The sequence below is a fragment of the Globicephala melas genome, chromosome 6 (assembly GCF_963455315.2).
Source record: "Globicephala melas chromosome 6, mGloMel1.2, whole genome shotgun sequence".
Lineage (NCBI taxonomy): Eukaryota > Metazoa > Chordata > Mammalia > Artiodactyla > Delphinidae > Globicephala > Globicephala melas.
The window spans coordinates 54,507,736-54,523,746 of record NC_083319.1 but is presented as its reverse complement, the minus strand read 5'-3'; the positions used below and the strand labels follow the sequence as shown (position 1 = coordinate 54,523,746).

Genomic DNA, 16,011 nt, shown 5'->3' with positions numbered 1-16,011 from the left:
TCCAAAAGCACCTTGACCAGTACTCAGTAATTGTCATTGACTGACTGACTGACAGATTGGCTGACCTTGCCATCACTCTTATGTTTTATGCCCACGAAATGTGTTAACATCTTGCGGCGTTTTGCTTTGGGTCCTTGACGTAGTGTTCCTTCCAAACTTACTACATGAAATTCAGCAGCTGGAATACAGGAGCCATTCATCAGAAAATGAGTTAGGCTTTCTCTGGTTTTTTGTGTGTGGCAAGATCCTAATGGAATCTTTTAAAATTATGTTAGTTTTATGGAAATAGCAGTGGGAAGAGGCTATGTTAAAGCTCTTTGATTTGAGTGACCACAGTCATCCACACCAGTGTATTTGGCATCTCTAGTAACTGGCTTCTTGAAGGGAGGGATTTAATAAAGAGGATTTTCTTTCCCTGAGTTGGCTGTGAGCGTGGTAAAACATGCTTGTGGGGCCATTCTGGTTTTGACTGTTTCTCGTGTCAGCCAAGAAAGCCACAGGCAGGAACTACAGTTCACTCGGCCCTCTCACTCAGACCCAGATGGACAGGGGAAACTGGGAGATGGAGCTCAGGATGTTGGGTTTACTATTTAACTTCACCGGGTGTATTTCATCGCATTATGAACCTTTTGTACTCTTACACTTTACAGCACTCAAATGTAGATTGAAGCCATGTGAAATTCCTGCCATGCCTTCAAAGCAGGGAGAAGACAGGAAAGCGAGAATGAATTGGTTTTCACGAAAGGCCAGTGGAAGTCTCTATCACTGTCCCTGACATACCTGAATGATCAATGTCCCTATGTGTGGAGTTGTGGGAGTCTGTCTTCCTGGAACGTTAATATTACACTGAGGAATGCTATCAGGGTATATATGAGTGACAAATATGAACAGAGCCAGCATAGGGATATAAATAGCAAATATTGTCTATTTTGTTCAGTGTGGCGACATTACATTCTAATAAACCAACTGTGATGGTTCCTGGTAATGTTTTCCTCCTGATAGCGATGCCATGATTACATGTGCCTGGCCACTGGGTACCCAAAGTCAAGATCAGTCCAAGAAACCTCCCAAATGAAACTGCACATCCCAGGTCTTTCAGCCCACTCAAGTTTGTTGCTGTTGTGAGCCTACATGGGGGCGAGTGAAGAAATCAGAATGTGTGTCAATTAGTGAAGGATCTAGGAACCAATATGGGAAAGAGGTATATAGCCCAGGTCCCGAGGGCCAAGAATGTTCCAGAGGATTCCACCTGGGAACTGGAAGTGAGCTACATGCCCACTGCCTTGTCCATTCTTACATTTGGTTATTGTTGAAGGACTTACTTGTTGCCCTTTTGAAAATTTTATTTCTCTTAATAAACATTTTACTTTTGAGAGCTACATTATTGTGATATAATTTTACTTTTTTATTTTTCTTATTTAGCAAACATATATAAATTGTGTTATTAAAATATATTATATAAATATTAATTATATTCTCCGATTATATTGTATAATATGTAAATATTAACTCAATTTAATCTTCATAATAACTCACTAAGGTATAGGTACTACTTTTTATTTTTATTTTTTTATTTTTGGGTGCCTTGGGTCTTCGTTGTTGCTGTGCGCGGGCTTCTCATTGTGGTGGCCTCTCTTGCTGTGGAGCATAGGCTGTGCGCGGGCTTCTCATTGTGGTGGCCTCTCTTGCTGTGGAGCATAGGCTCTAGGCTAGCAGGCTTCAGTAGTTGTGGCTCACGGGGCTCTAGAGCGCAGGCTCAATGGCTGTAGCGCATGGGCTTAGTTGCTCCGCGGCATGTGGGATCTTCCCGGACCAGGGCTTGAACCCGTGTCCCCTGCATTGGCAGGCGGATTCTCAACCACTGCGCCACCAGGGAAGCCCCTAGGTACTACTTTTAATCCCGTTTTACAAATTAGAAAGTTGAAATACTGCAAGGCTACGTAATTCACCAAGACTACACAGTTGGTAAGCAGTTGAGCTAGGATTTGAACCCAGGAAGTCTGGCTCCAAAGTACTTGTCCTTCACTGATACTGAAATTCAGAAAAACATAAAGCCAAAAAAACCCCAAAGACAACTATAAATATGTTGCCTTGCAATCTGTCCTATACATAGTCTTCCACATAACTGAACCCAGTCTCCCTATTCAGTTTTGTATCTTGCTTTATTTTCCAACTGAACCTTATAATGGTCTTTCCACGATGTTAACTCCTTGTAAATACTGTTTTCATGGCTACTTAACATTCCCATCAGGTAAATGTACCACTGTTCAACCGTTCTCTTATGGGTGGCCATTTTTCCTCCTCTGTTGGTTTTCTGTTATGACAGCTAGCACTGTGATGACTACCTCTTGCAGAATTTCTTCTGTTTTTCAGAATACACTTTTAGGATACATTCTTGGAAGAAAAATTCCCCTGTCCAGAAGTATGAACACTTTTAGGTTCTAGATGCAGGTTGTCAAGTGATTTACAGAGGCTTATACTCCTTTGCAATGTCTGCACACTCTGCACAGGTGCCTTTGTCACCAGTCTCAGTCCAGCACCAAGAATGACTTTCAGAAATCTTTGCTAATGTGATGGGTAGAATATGGTATTTTATCATTGTCTTGATTTTTATTGCTTTAACGGCTAGAGAATTGCCAGTTGTCCATATTGGTTGATAAATTATATGCGTATCTGAGTGATCTGTTTGGGTCCTTTGCCCGTCTGCCTACTGAGTCCATGCAGAAGACTTAGGGCATCAAAAAGAGAAGAGCCAGTAGTTTTCCATTCTTTCTTCTCCTGCCTTGACATGGAATTTCCTTATGTTTTTTCCTAGTCTATACAGCTAACATGAATTTAATCTTCCTCCCAAACCTTATATGGATTTTTCTCTTGATTCTACGTAAAGTATACTACTGTTTACTTACAAAGAATGTTATTTTGTTTTCTACTGTGAGTGTACCCTGTTCATATATCTGTATCCATCCTCTGTCTTGTATCATAAGCTCCTAGAGGGCTGGTCTGTGGCTTTGTGAGCAGTTCAGCACACATTCTTTGGTGATATTCCTAGCGACCATAGAACAAGCCTCCTGGCCAAGGGTAGTCTGCCTTGAGAGTACTAATCAGAAATGAGAAGGGTGTGAGCATAATAGGTTGGATGTGTTAGCGTGCCTCAGTTGTACTTAAAGAGAGCTAAAAAGAACCCAACCCAAATAGCACCTTCCCTACCTCTTGATAGGTGACTCCATAAGAAGAAGCAGTTCTAGAGGAGGAAAGCACACAGGACTAGGGCTCCAAAGTCCATGAATTAGTTCTGTATTCACCATCGTGTAATGTTTGTGGAAGGAACACTGGGGGCACCTCCTCTACTAATCCCTTGTATTTTTCACCAGAAACAGAGTCATGATATCAATAACTGACATTCATAAAGCACTTTCAAATGTTATGTATGGATTTCCTTATCCAATGACTTGCTTAATCTTCATAATCACCCAGTGAAATAGACAGTGACTTTCACATGTTAGAGTTGAGGAAACAGGTACCATGAAATAAGGTATTGAATGAAGATTTCATTATATTTTTAAAACCATATACTCCAGAAAGTAATCTTTTACTTAAATTTATTATGAGACAAGGAGGAAGAGGGAAATGGTAAGGTATCATGGAAGGTGTGGAGAATCATAGAAAAGGACCACATAGGACCCCAAGAGAAAAACTCCATTGAGTAAGAAAAAAATTGAAAAGATAAATGAAACAAGATTAGCAAAATGTTGATTATTTTCAAATATTAAGAAATCTTTCCACATATTTCTTCATGATATTGTTTATTCACTTCCAGTTTTTCTATTTACTGCAAAGATCAGCAATAATAATAGTTAAGTAAATGGTTGCATATCTGACTATGAGATACTATGTACCTATTCAAAATAATGAGGAAGAAAAAATATAAATGTGTATGAATGTATCTGTTGGAAGTACAGATGGATAGATCTATGTTGCATTTTTTAAGGTGAGCATTGTTAAGAGCTTTATTCAGGTTTCTACGAAATGTGGAAAACAGAGTATAAAATAAAAGAAGTTAAGGAAGATGCACTTAAAAACTGGTGAGAGGGCATGGGGTAGGAATGTCCCCTGAAGGACGGGCCTTCAGTGTCCAGGACTCTTTGGAGAGTCTAGGGAAGGTGTGAAGCCCTTCAGCTTCAGGTACTAGAGCAAGAAATAAAAAGCCCCTGGAGGTAGAAGAGCTTCTGCTCAGGTAGTACGTTATGAATGCTTGGTCAGAAGGTTTTGTAGGTGGGCTTAAGGGTTAAAGGCATTTTGTCATATGAAGCCAGGCTGAGTGAGGGTCTAGCCAGGTTGAAATGATCTTCTGAACTTGTGCCCTGCAGTAGCTCAATGCCATGCTTGCATTTCAGGATTTTATGGGCAGCTGCAGACATTCTGCCCCCCACATTACCCTGACTCTCAGAGAACCATGCCGCCTAGCAGCTCCTGCAGTGTGGTGCCTTCCTTCGAGGACTGCCTGGTCCCCACGTCTATGGGCCAGACTGGCTTTGACGTTTTCCACAGAGCCTTCTCAGCTCACTCGGGCATTACAGGTGTGTTGGTGTCTGTGACTTAGACACTCGGGCAGACAAGCAGGTGAGATCAGGTGGGTTTCCCGTGACTAGCCTGGACTAGACTTGACCCAGCACATGACCACATCACATCCTGTTCGGTCTGCCCGTGAAATGTCTCTCTTCTTATCTTCCTCTCCAACCCTTCTCCAGCCCCACTTCCACCACCCTCGTTCAGGTGCCATCATGTCTCTCCCAGACTTAGGCAACAGCCTTCCAACAAGTTCCTTGAGTCAGCTCCTTATCTTTACCATTCTGCCCTCCGAGCTACCATAACCATTGCCTTCCAAAAATGAAGGATAAAATAAGGTACTTTCCTGTTCAGCTACCTTCAGTAGTTTGTAGTTTCCCAGAGAATAAAGTCGACTGTCCTCAGCAAGGCATTCGAAGCCCCCAGGAGTTGAGCCTGATGGAACTCTCCGGACCTGCGCTCACGTCTCATGTGCCCTCCTCACATGTCTCCCTACATGCTCTGTACCTGAGCTTTGCCAGCACACTTGACCCCACGTGTCCCCTCTCTGTCTTCGCTCCCTCTTTCCCCCTCCTGGAATGTTCTTTCTTTATCTCTCTGTCTGTGAGAATCCCATTCTTTTTTTATGGCTCAACCGTAATATCACCTCCTTTTTGAGGCCGCCCTCACTCTTCCCTACAGAACTTCACTTTCATTGCTACTCAGCCCATCTCTTGTGCCAAGTCCTATTTTAGCCACCTGCCTGCACATCAGCCTCTTCCGCCACCTAAGGAGCCCGAGGACGGGGAGACCCGCTGAAGGGCCTGGCCCGGCACGGTTTCCTCCTCAGCCCCAGCCAGCATTTGCTCCCTGCGTGCCCGGCGTCTGCGACAAGGTAGCAGTTGACTTGTGCGCTCTTTCTCTTCCAGTGTGTGATCTACCTTCGGGTTCCTCAAGCCTTTTTGGGGAGTCTCTTCGCAGTGGACCTGAAGACACCACGTTCTTGCAGATCAGCGCTGTGGATCGCTGTCCTAGCCAGCTCTCCTCTGTCTATACTGAAGGCTAAAAGCTCCCCTGGCCTCCACTACCACTGGCATCCAGAGTCTTTTTGTTCCTTGCCACCTTTTCTTCTTATACTTTCACAGACTGTAAGAAAAAGGATGTCAAGCGAATCAGCGGAACCTGCCGAGTCCCAGGTGTGTCTTTGGAGGGCAGGGCTGAATGGTCAGAGCTGGGCTTTGTAGGTGTGTTTGCAGCTGCTCCTTTTTCTCCCTGGGTTTGCCGGTGACCAGCAGGACTCTTTTCAAAGGGAATTCAGAGTCTCACTCTACCGGATACCTGTTACTCCCTGGCTGCCAACCTTCAAAGGACACCAGTGAGATGATGTGCACGTGAAAGTGTAATTTGGGGATTTGCTGAAACTCCAAACAAGGAAGGGTGACCCAAATTGCCAGAAGCACAGTGAACTATCCCACCCAAGAGCCAGGCACAGCAAGGGGAACCCACTTCCAAAGCACAGCGTGGGCTCAGCTCTTGGAGGACCCCAGGTTTCCCAGCGCCAGCCTGCCATCCAGTGAGCTGGCTGCCTCTCTCCTCTTAGATATTCCCACGCTAACCATTTGCTTTCAGTGTTTCTCCAAAAGCAAAATGAGAAAGTTCTGTCAAGCACAGGCCCTTGAGAAGCACTACAGCTTGTTTTATATTCATGCAACCTATCTTAGTTCTTTGATTTTAAAGACTTGTTACTTACGTCTACTTTTTAAAGGAAAACAATGTTTAGAGGTCTGTTCTTTGGATGGAAATAATTATTTTAATGCCCCCAGCTATGTACGTCTTGCCTCCGCTGTGGCTCTGCTTGCCCGCACCCTGCAGCACCTGTGAGCGCCCGGAATGTTAGTGTTGCATTAGCAAAGGCTACCTGAGGGACATGGGGTAGGCCACCCTCTTCCCACTGCTGCCACAGAGACCCTCGTGGGTTGACTCTTCAGCGGCTCCACCTCGAAGACATTTTTCAAAGGAAAAGGTCACTTGACGGGCTCACCCATGGCCTCCGCTCTGGTGCTCTGCCCAGGGACCTGCTAGAAGCTGTGAGAGCAGGGACACACGGACGTGTGCTCCTGGGTTCTCAGAAAACCAAACTAGAGATGCCTGATGTCTGGCTACTTTGCACAGCCTCTGCTCCCTCCGTTAGGATCTCCCCTCACCTGTCTGTCTGTTGCTCCCTTGCCTTCCTTCTCTCCCTCTTTTTGCATCGCTCTCACCCTCTTCTTGACTGTGGTTCAGACATGCCCACCACCCGCCATTGCCTGCTCACCACCTCTGAGCAAGGTCTGGCCAAAGGCATGTAGAGGGGACAGTTCTGGAAAGGTGGCCAGAAGGAGGCAACCTTTCTGTCTGAAACTCTGTTTTGAGGGCCTGGAATTTACCCAGAGCTCTCGGCCATTTGATCTCAAACCTGAATAGGATGCCGTTTTCTGTGACGCCTTTACCAAGTTATTAAAAAGATCCAGAGTCCTGTGACATAGGCTATAAAAATTGCCAAAACCCAAAAACACCTGGTAGATTCTGATATTCCAGTACTCTCGCCTCTCACGATTTCTTTTCTCTCTCTTTAAAAATGTTCTCTGAGGGAAAATGCTATTTGTCAAACTGGGATAATTATAATCTTCAACAAGACAATTAAACAGCTTGGTGTCAGACTTGGGATCCGGTGACAGTTTTTATCCTGACAGACATGTCCTTCCCGTCTGGCCGCACGGTCGGTAGTGTTCTGCCTGATTCTGGACTTCATTCTGACACGAAGTAGAATCAGCCGAATAAAGAACAAAGTGCAGGGTCCGTTCTGACAGTGCACTCAGTCAGTCTAGTTTCTCTGGCCAGTGGGCTCTGATCTGAGGAGAGCCATCATGCAGACATCCGTGTCTGCAAAAGAGACAAGTCATTCACTTTACAAAAATCTGCTCTGCTTTACAAAAGAATTCACGTCAGGCTTTCTTTCCACATGAGTTCTCAGACGGCACACAAAGTCCCACCCCTCTGGCAGGCTTTTTGGGTTGTGTCACTTGGCCTGAACAGGGACCATGTCCTTTGTCACACCCTGCGGAGAAGGGAAAGCTCTGGTATCTTAGAGAGACAATCTATTCATTCTAAATCCTGGAGCCTCTACAGGGAACTCAAAACACATTTCATTTGTGTGATGAGGAGGGAAAAAAATGGAAAGGCAAGGTTGTTACTGCAGCTGATGTTGTCTGCCTGCCTGTGGCTTTTGCTATAATTTCAGGTGAAAACAGGTTAGGAGGACAAAGCCAGAAGCTGAACCTCAGAAACTTTGGCTGGAGGAGATCCTCGTGCACATCTGTAGTCTCCCCGTTGGCCTCGCTGAGGCCCCAGGGAACCAGAGGGTGCCAGACAGCAGCGCACCTGCGGGGCCTCCTTCCCCAGCAGGAATTGGGAGAGGGAACAGGCCCAGTGCAGCCTGCAAGGCTGGGTGCCCCTCACTCCCCTTCCATGTTTCCCATCAGCTGCAGGTTTGAGCTTAGGGCCCCAGGACAGGACACCTCCAGGTTCCTTGGAGACAACACACGCTGCCCTGAGATTCCAGAATCTCGCCTGACCTTAAAATTTGTTCCTTGCTTGCTTTCACACTGCACAAGATTTATATATGCTTTCATCATTATGTTTGTAGCAGTAAAAGTAGAAACTTCAAAAACTCATTTCCTTGCATTTCCTGGTCTTTTTAACTCTTGATATGTAACCATTTTCGTAAACATCTGAAGAGAGATTGTCATTCCCCTTTTTTAAAAGACTGGTGCTTGTGAAAATACAGCGCAAAGCCAATTATCCTATTACATTAAAAAAAAAAAATCAGTATGCCTAGAGACATTTCATTTGCCGCATTGTCTTAATTCCCTAAAGGGACTGCATCAAAATGTAAGCTGTAATTTAGCCTCTGATCAGCTGCTAAATATTATTTAAATATTTACTAGTCCTGTGGGGTATCTCCCATTACCCATGTCTACCCCAAATTATTTAGGTGATTCCAAAATGAACAAAAGGTCTTCAGTCAATCACAGCAAAGTCTCCACTGATAAAACAGAGCTTTGGTGTTGTTCTGTTGTTTTAAAATTAGCAGCTGTCAAGGACATTAGCATACTAGAACAGAGGTAAGTGTTGAACCCCCTATCCAAGAACCTTGCTTCCCAGTTACCTTGAAGTATCGGTAATAGTGATTGTAAATGTCCAATTTAATTATTTGGTACTTTATTTGACTGTTTTGACCATGTCATTTTATAGCAGCATTTTTAATGGCACTTTTTGTTGGTGGTGTGGAATTTCTGTGGTTACATTTTTTTTTTTTTTTTTTTTTGCCATGAGTAAAGAAAAAAAAAAACACTCATTGGAGAGATGGCGAGTGTAGGAAAGAAGAGATTTATTTTGTACAGACAGCAGAGCATCCTGTGTAATGTTGCTGACATAAAGCACTTTGGGGGGAAAAAGTGGAAATCTGTTTCCCATAAATCACACAGACTCTTGTACATAGTTATATACACTCACATAGAGAAGTGAACTGCATATATCATACTGGATATGGGGCTGATTTTACTCTAGGGGCACATCTGGTGCTTATTGTCATAAATCTTTTAAAGAATTAGGTACACTTTTTTCTATTAATATGTATAGTTTTGTGATTTGTCACAGTTATGTTTCATATAATCATAAGTTATTTTGTCTTGTTTCATGAAGTCCTTTTTTTATGTCGAAAGTAAAATGAAGGGATTGTGCACTTGGTACATAATAAAACTGGAAATAGAGGATGCGCCCACCTGCCTGAAATCCTCCTTTAGCATTTCGTTTTAAAACATGATGGCAACAACCATTTTTTGTTTGTTTGTTTTATTATTTTGTTTAGTTTTACCATCCGCCTCAGTCATATTGGATTGGTAATTATAATTAAAAGCAGATGGGGGTGGGGGAGGGAGTGTCCAAGGCCAGTTTTAAAATGACGCATCGCTTTGGGCCAGAGCTGCAGCCTGGATTTAATTATAGATATGAGGACGAAATGGCAGTAAAAATGAATGTGTCCCTGAATCCTTTACATGTTGGGAGTGTCCATAAATAAAACATGAAGTTTTATTTCATCAGATTTAATTAAAGCTTTTATACATGTTTTATTGGTTATTCTATTAATCTGCTTCAAAAACTGGATAAATGTGTGCTAGGGTTTGGGGTTTATTTGTGCCTTTTCAATGTAGTGCTGCATCATGCTTCAGAAATGCCTCTAGTGCATGGTCCTCCAGGTGATGGGGTTTCGGCATGCTGGCCATTGGAGTGGGCCCTTTCTGCCCAGTTTTCCTAAAACCCTGCCAAGAAAGACACAAGCATCAGCTTCCTGTGAACTAATACCGTGACCTTTAAGTCCTCTGATTTCCCAAAGGAGAAAGGGGCAGTTATCATTTCCCTGATTCCTTGTCCTGTCTGATCGGCTTCTTTCCTCAGCTCCCATCCTTAGGGGACAGGGAAGGGGAAAGGGTTGTCAGGACATTCACACATCTGACTGCCCCGTGAGCCAAGCACAGCACTCTAAATAAAAGACATCATATTATCTCAAGGATTATTCTTAGAAAATTGACAGTTTTCTCACTGAATTTTTAAGACTCGAGAATTATGTTCACAGAAGATACAAAGCAGAAGGGATGATGGCTCCCATGCACCTCATCTGGCTCTTCAAGGTGCTGGGGGAACATGCAGCAAACTCATGTGGTTCAGGCTTTGGAGGTGAAAATAGTGCTGACTGACAAGACACAAAGTGTCTCTACTCCCTAGAGGGAGGCAGCTGGTGGGAGGGTGATTTGGTCCAACCTCTCTGGAGGACGGTGTGGCATTAACTGGTAGAGTTGAAGATACACACACCCTGCTATCCAACAATTCCATTCCTCTCTTGGGAGTCAATGGTGGCTCAGTTATAAGATGTCCAATGCTATTTATAATGGCCAAAACTGGAAATGACCCAACTGTCCACCAACAGTAAAAAGAATAAGTGAACTGTGCTAAGGTAATGAAATGCAATTCAGTGCGGCAAAGGCAGTCACAGACCTGCAGCCACAGGCAGTAATTCAGAGCGGAGTCTCATGAACTGTGTTGAAAGAAAATACAAGACAGAAAGGAAAATATACAGTGTTACTCTATTTATACACAGTTCAAAAACAAACAAAATTCAAATATGGAGTTTAGGGGGCAGAAGTATAAACAACAGCAAGGAATATACTACCACAAAGGTCCAGGTACTGATGAACTCTGTCAGGAAGAAAGGGCAACCCAGAGTACTCCCGGGGTGCTGACCAACAGTGTTTTATGTCCTGACCCATGTGTTAGGTTAAACAGGTGTTTGTTTTGTAATTTAACTGCGCATACATATTTTTTTTAGTTTTTAGTTCAAATGCATGGGAAGGTCAACTCTTATATCCTCTACCCCCAGGGTCTGCAAACTTTTTCTGCAAAGGGCCAGATAGGACGTATTTTAGGCTTTTAGGGCTATATGATCTCTGTCTCAACTACACAACTTTGTTATAGCTCAAAAGCAGCCATAGACAATATACAAACAAATGGGTATGGCTGTGTTACAATGAAACTTTACTTATGGACGCAAATTTGAATTTCCTATCGTTTTCAGATGTCATGAAATATTTCTCTTCTTTTGATTTTTGTCAACTATTTAAAAATGTAAAAAACATTCTTATTTCACAGGCCATACAAAAAGAAACAAAAAAGGCAGCAGGCAGGATTTGCCATGGGCCATAGTGTTCTGTCTCTAGTCAACTGAGGGAACATTCTCCTGCCCTTCCCATAAATATCTGCCCAAAGAAAACCACAGTGAGGAGCCCCTCTGCCTATTCTTCGGCTATGCTGGGTCTTATTCCTGGAGGAAATTCATGAGTTCTATTGATTAAGCTTTTGTTTGTTTAGATTCTGGGTTCTGCTCCCTGGGATACAGATGAATGCTCAGAGCCTGGAGTGCCACTTGACTTTATCTCTGGATTTGAAGTTTTTAATAAAAAGAACTGGGCATACAGAAATCTGTGAGAATTGGAAAATGAGCACCCATTCTTTCCAAGCTAACCAAATATTTGCTGGCTCTTGGCAGCCATAGCCAGCCGTTTCCTCTGAAATGCTGAGAGGTTGTAAGTAATGGGAGACTTCATTTTTCTCAGGCCATAGCTCTTAGGAGAAGCTGGAGTTGCCTCTCAAAACCTGCAGCGTTCTCAGGGAGAGGAGAGTCAGTGTTTTATGTCCAAAGATTCCACTGAGATGTCTGGAGCAGAGTCAGGGGGCACTGACAGCGCTAACAGTCTGTGCCCTCTCCTCAGAGCAGGAGAAGGGGCTTAACACCCCAGCACCTTCTCTGGCCTCTGTTTTTCCGCAATGCCTAGCTCCCCAATTCCCAAACTTAAGGGTTTGTCAGCCCTGACAGTGCTGCCTGTCAGCCGCTCATGCTCATGATAGAGAATGAGACTCAATTCACATGGTCGTGAGTGTATACTCTCTCTGTATCTCTAGCTTGTGATAACATCGATAGTTTTAAAAGTACGGTTGTTCACGAGTCCTGCGGCGTTTTTTAAGTACTAGCATGGACTAAATCCTCTTCAGCGGGTCTCCCTGGTGGTTTTGTGTGCTTGGCTTTGTGTGTTGTGTATGGTTTGGATACTAAAGCTGCAGGGAACACAGTGTCTTGGGTGAAATAATCTGAACTTTATAAAGAGAAGTTTAACCAAGAGAAAGCTTAGAGAACATCCAGTCCAACTTCATCTTTTACAGAGGGGGAAATTGAGGTTGTTTCATTCATTTGTTCATTCATTCATTCTTTTAACATTTTTTGTGTAAAATACACAGACGTAGAAGTGGCTGTCATGCTCACATAGCTGACAACAGAAGATTCCAAGAATCATCTGCCCAAGAACATTGCCCGGGTGCTTATTCAAAATTCACACTCTAGAGCTTCTGTATGCAAACCCCAGAGTTACTGAGTTGGAATTTTTAGGGGTAAGATGGTTGCATCTGCATTCTTAAATAAACTCTCCAGGTGGCTGTCTATGGAAACTAACTTTGACCGGCCCCCCACCTTGATTTAGTGGAGGAGGCTGACCATTTAACAAGGCAACGTAGTTTAATAAGAGCTAACAAAGAGGGCCTTCCAATCCCTGCCTGGGGAGACAGGAGAGTGGGGTCAGTTCCCTGGGGGATGGGATGACTGCCTGAGTTAGTCCTAAAGGTCAAGTTAGTCTTCAAGAAGCAAAGAAGCAGGAGAAGGGTGTACCAGGCAGAAAATGGCACGTTTGCAGAGCTGCCAGGAAGGACAGTAACTCGCAGGCGTCACCCAACAAGCTAGTTGGAGAGTTGGGGATTGTCCCGTCTCTGGGCAGTGAGTGATTTTTCTTCTCTGGCCCTGAGCCCCAGCCCTTCCTGTGTCAGCCCCACTGAGCTCAGGGTACTGTTTCCCAAACCAGCAGGGGATGATATGTTACCAGTTACTCTGCAAAAAAAGGGTTCCACTTTCAAATTAGTTTGGGGAATGGTGGGTCAAAGTTGGGTTTTTTTTTCACGGGGGGCGGGGGGTTGTTTTTCTGTTTTTTTCTTTTCTGCGGGACCTCTCAGAGACTTTACTATGCTAAAGTGCATTGTGACTCTCCAAGAAAGAGTTAGAGGATGAAGTCTATTGACCATGGAACCCTTTTTTCCCAAAAAGTACCTTGTTAGCACTGTAGAAAACAATTTGGCAGGTTCTCAGAAAATTAAATATACAATTACCATATGATCCAGCAATTCCATCCTTATATACATACTCAAAAGAATTGAAAACTGGGACTGAAAACAGATACATGTACACCAATGCTCCTAGCAGCATTATTCACAGTAGCCAAAATGTAGAAACAATCTAAATGTCCATCAGCTGATGAATGGATAAGCAAAGTGTGGTCTATCCAACACTGAATGTACAGCCAGCCTTCTGCATCCACAGGTTTGGAGCCAGCCAACTGTACTCTGCCATTTTATGTAATAGACTTGAGCCTCCACAGACTTTGGTATCCATGGAACCAATCCCGCAAGGATACTGAGGGACAACTGTACTTAATGTCGCTAAACTGTGCACTCAAAAACGGTTAAAATGGTAAATTTTTATGTTAGGTATATTTATGTTAGGTATATTTTACCACAATTTTAAAAAAAGTATAATGTAAACAGAGTGCTTAATAGGGTGCCTGACACCCAGAAGACAATTTTTAAAATAAGTGCCTTGTTAGGTAAGTGTTCCTTAGGACACAGTTTGGGAACGTGACTCCAGAGACAGGTGTCAACTGCAAACTGGCACTTGCCATCTACCTCTACAAGGATTACATCATGTGCTGCTGCAGCTGCTGACCTTCAACACCCCCTGAAAGGAGTTCAGGGTGGAGAGTGGAAATGAGGCACTCTGTGCTCTGGGGGAAACTGGCAGAACAGGTCTTCAGAGAGTTAGATATTCTCAGGAGCTGATTTTATGAGCCCAATTCTTGTTATCTCCTCAAATCTACAAAAGCACTAAAATCCTTCATGGTGACGACTGCTCCTCGTGACTAGCAGAAACCTTCATGAGACTAGCAGAACCTTCTGCAAAAATATGTGCTTGAAGACACAGAGAATGGACTTGAGGGTACGGGGAGGGGGAAGGGTAAGCTGGGATGAAGTGAGAGAGTGGCATGGGCGTATATACACTACCAAACGTAAAATAGATAGCTAGTGGGAAGCAGCCGCATAGCACAGGGAGATCAGCTCGGTGCTTTGTGACCTCCTAGAGGAGTGGGATAGGGAGGGTAGGAGGGAGATGCAAGAGGGAGGACATATGGGGATTATGTATATGTGTAGCTGATTCACTTTGTTATACAGCAGAAACTAACACACCATTGTAAAGCAATTATACTCCAATAAAGATGTTAAAAAAAAAAAGAAAAAAAAAGAAGTGCTTGATTGCATGTACTCCCCTTTCACCCAAAATCACATATATACTGACCATCCCCCCTACCTCTTTGGAGCAGTTTCTCAGAGCTGAGATGCTGTCTCCCAGGCTATAGTCCTCATTTTGCCCCAAATAAAACTTAACTCACAACTCTCATGTTATACATTTTTTTAAGTCGACACAGGTGAGTAGAGCCCTCGGGGTGGGTGTTGGCCCCCGACAGGTGGAAGTGGGTGCTGTGAATGGTACCAGCTGGCAGAGAAAGCAGAAGAGGACGAGAAGCAGAAGAAGACGTGGCCAGCTGGTTTGGAGCAACTGCAGAAGGTGGCTCTGAGCGCAGGGTACCGTGCCCGACATAAATTCTCAGGTAACTGAGGAAGGGAGAGAAAGGCAGACAGAAGGAAGGGGGTGGATGTCAGTGTAGCAGAAGGAAGAGGTGGTGAACTGGAGGGGAAAACGGGAGGCACTGGCATAGACCCCGCTGATCCCAATGTGTGCAAATGCAGAGATTTGGGTTTTGTTCATTCACCTAACCATTGTTTACTGAGCTCCATACCCCTCACTGTGTGCCTCTTACTGTTCTAGGTGCTGTGATAATGCAAGAAAGAAAACACAGCATCATCCCTGTCCTTATGTCATTGTATTCCAGTGGACTGGAGATTCAAATGGTTTGCTCTGGTTGTCTGTGAAGTATGAGGCTCTGGAAGGTCGTTGATGGTTGGGTTCTCCAGGAAGCAGATGCTGAGGCAGAGTTGGGAGTGGAAACGATTCTGAAGAAGTTTTGAAGAGTGACCCCAGTGAAAGGAAAGGGGCTGAAGCTGGATTGGGCATGAGGCACCATCAGACTGTGATGCTAACTGGACAGACGTTCTGCCAGAGACTGCTCTTACCCACTACAAGAGTGCCATCCTAGGTGAATAGCTAGGTCATTGTACCACCCCCTTGCTGAAGTCCATCCTGAGAAGGGTGTGTCTTGGCTATCACTGTCTTGGTCATTCATTGGCTGAGGTCCTTCCAGAGAGCCAGAAAGCTGAGAGGACACTGAAGAAGTTAATAGTGCCATCTAACCACACACGATGTAGCTGGGGGTCTGAACAGCATAGCTCTGTTCCTGCCACAGAGGGTGTTAGGAAAAAGCATAGGTCCCCCATCATTTTGTTTCCCAGTTTGTAATAAAGAGCGTATTGGGGACATACATTCACACACACTATTGAAAATGGTTTTCTGACTCAGCCCTTCCCCTGGTAGCTCTAAAACACACACACACACACACACACACACACACACACACACACACAGTCACTGGGATTTCAGCATCTCAAGACTATTTTCTCTCAAGGCTAGCACACTCCTTCCTGGGAAAGAGTGGTGAGAAATTTTGAGGGAGATAAGGAAGTAGATGACCTATTGCTTTTTCTCTCAACCAGGAGGCATCAAGGACTGTCACAGGTTTGGTGTCAGGCAGACCTTGTTCTCTG

General features: G+C 44.1%; 1 protein-coding gene across 3 annotated transcripts in view; it reads left to right on the top strand.

Annotated features, from left to right (window-relative positions):
* Positions 1-7,676, top strand: part of GLIS3 (GLIS family zinc finger 3) — a 504,645-nt gene extending 496,969 nt beyond the window's left edge. For all 3 annotated transcript variants that reach the window (XM_060300887.1, XM_030877089.2, XM_060300884.1), the window contains 2 exons: positions 4,395-4,577; positions 5,475-7,676. In XM_060300887.1, coding sequence (XP_060156870.1) covers positions 4,395-4,577; positions 5,475-5,611 — 320 coding nt within the window. In that variant the 3' untranslated portion in view covers positions 5,612-7,676. The remainder of the gene's footprint in view (positions 1-4,394; positions 4,578-5,474) is intronic.
* The last annotated feature ends 8,335 nt before the right edge of the window (positions 7,677-16,011 follow it).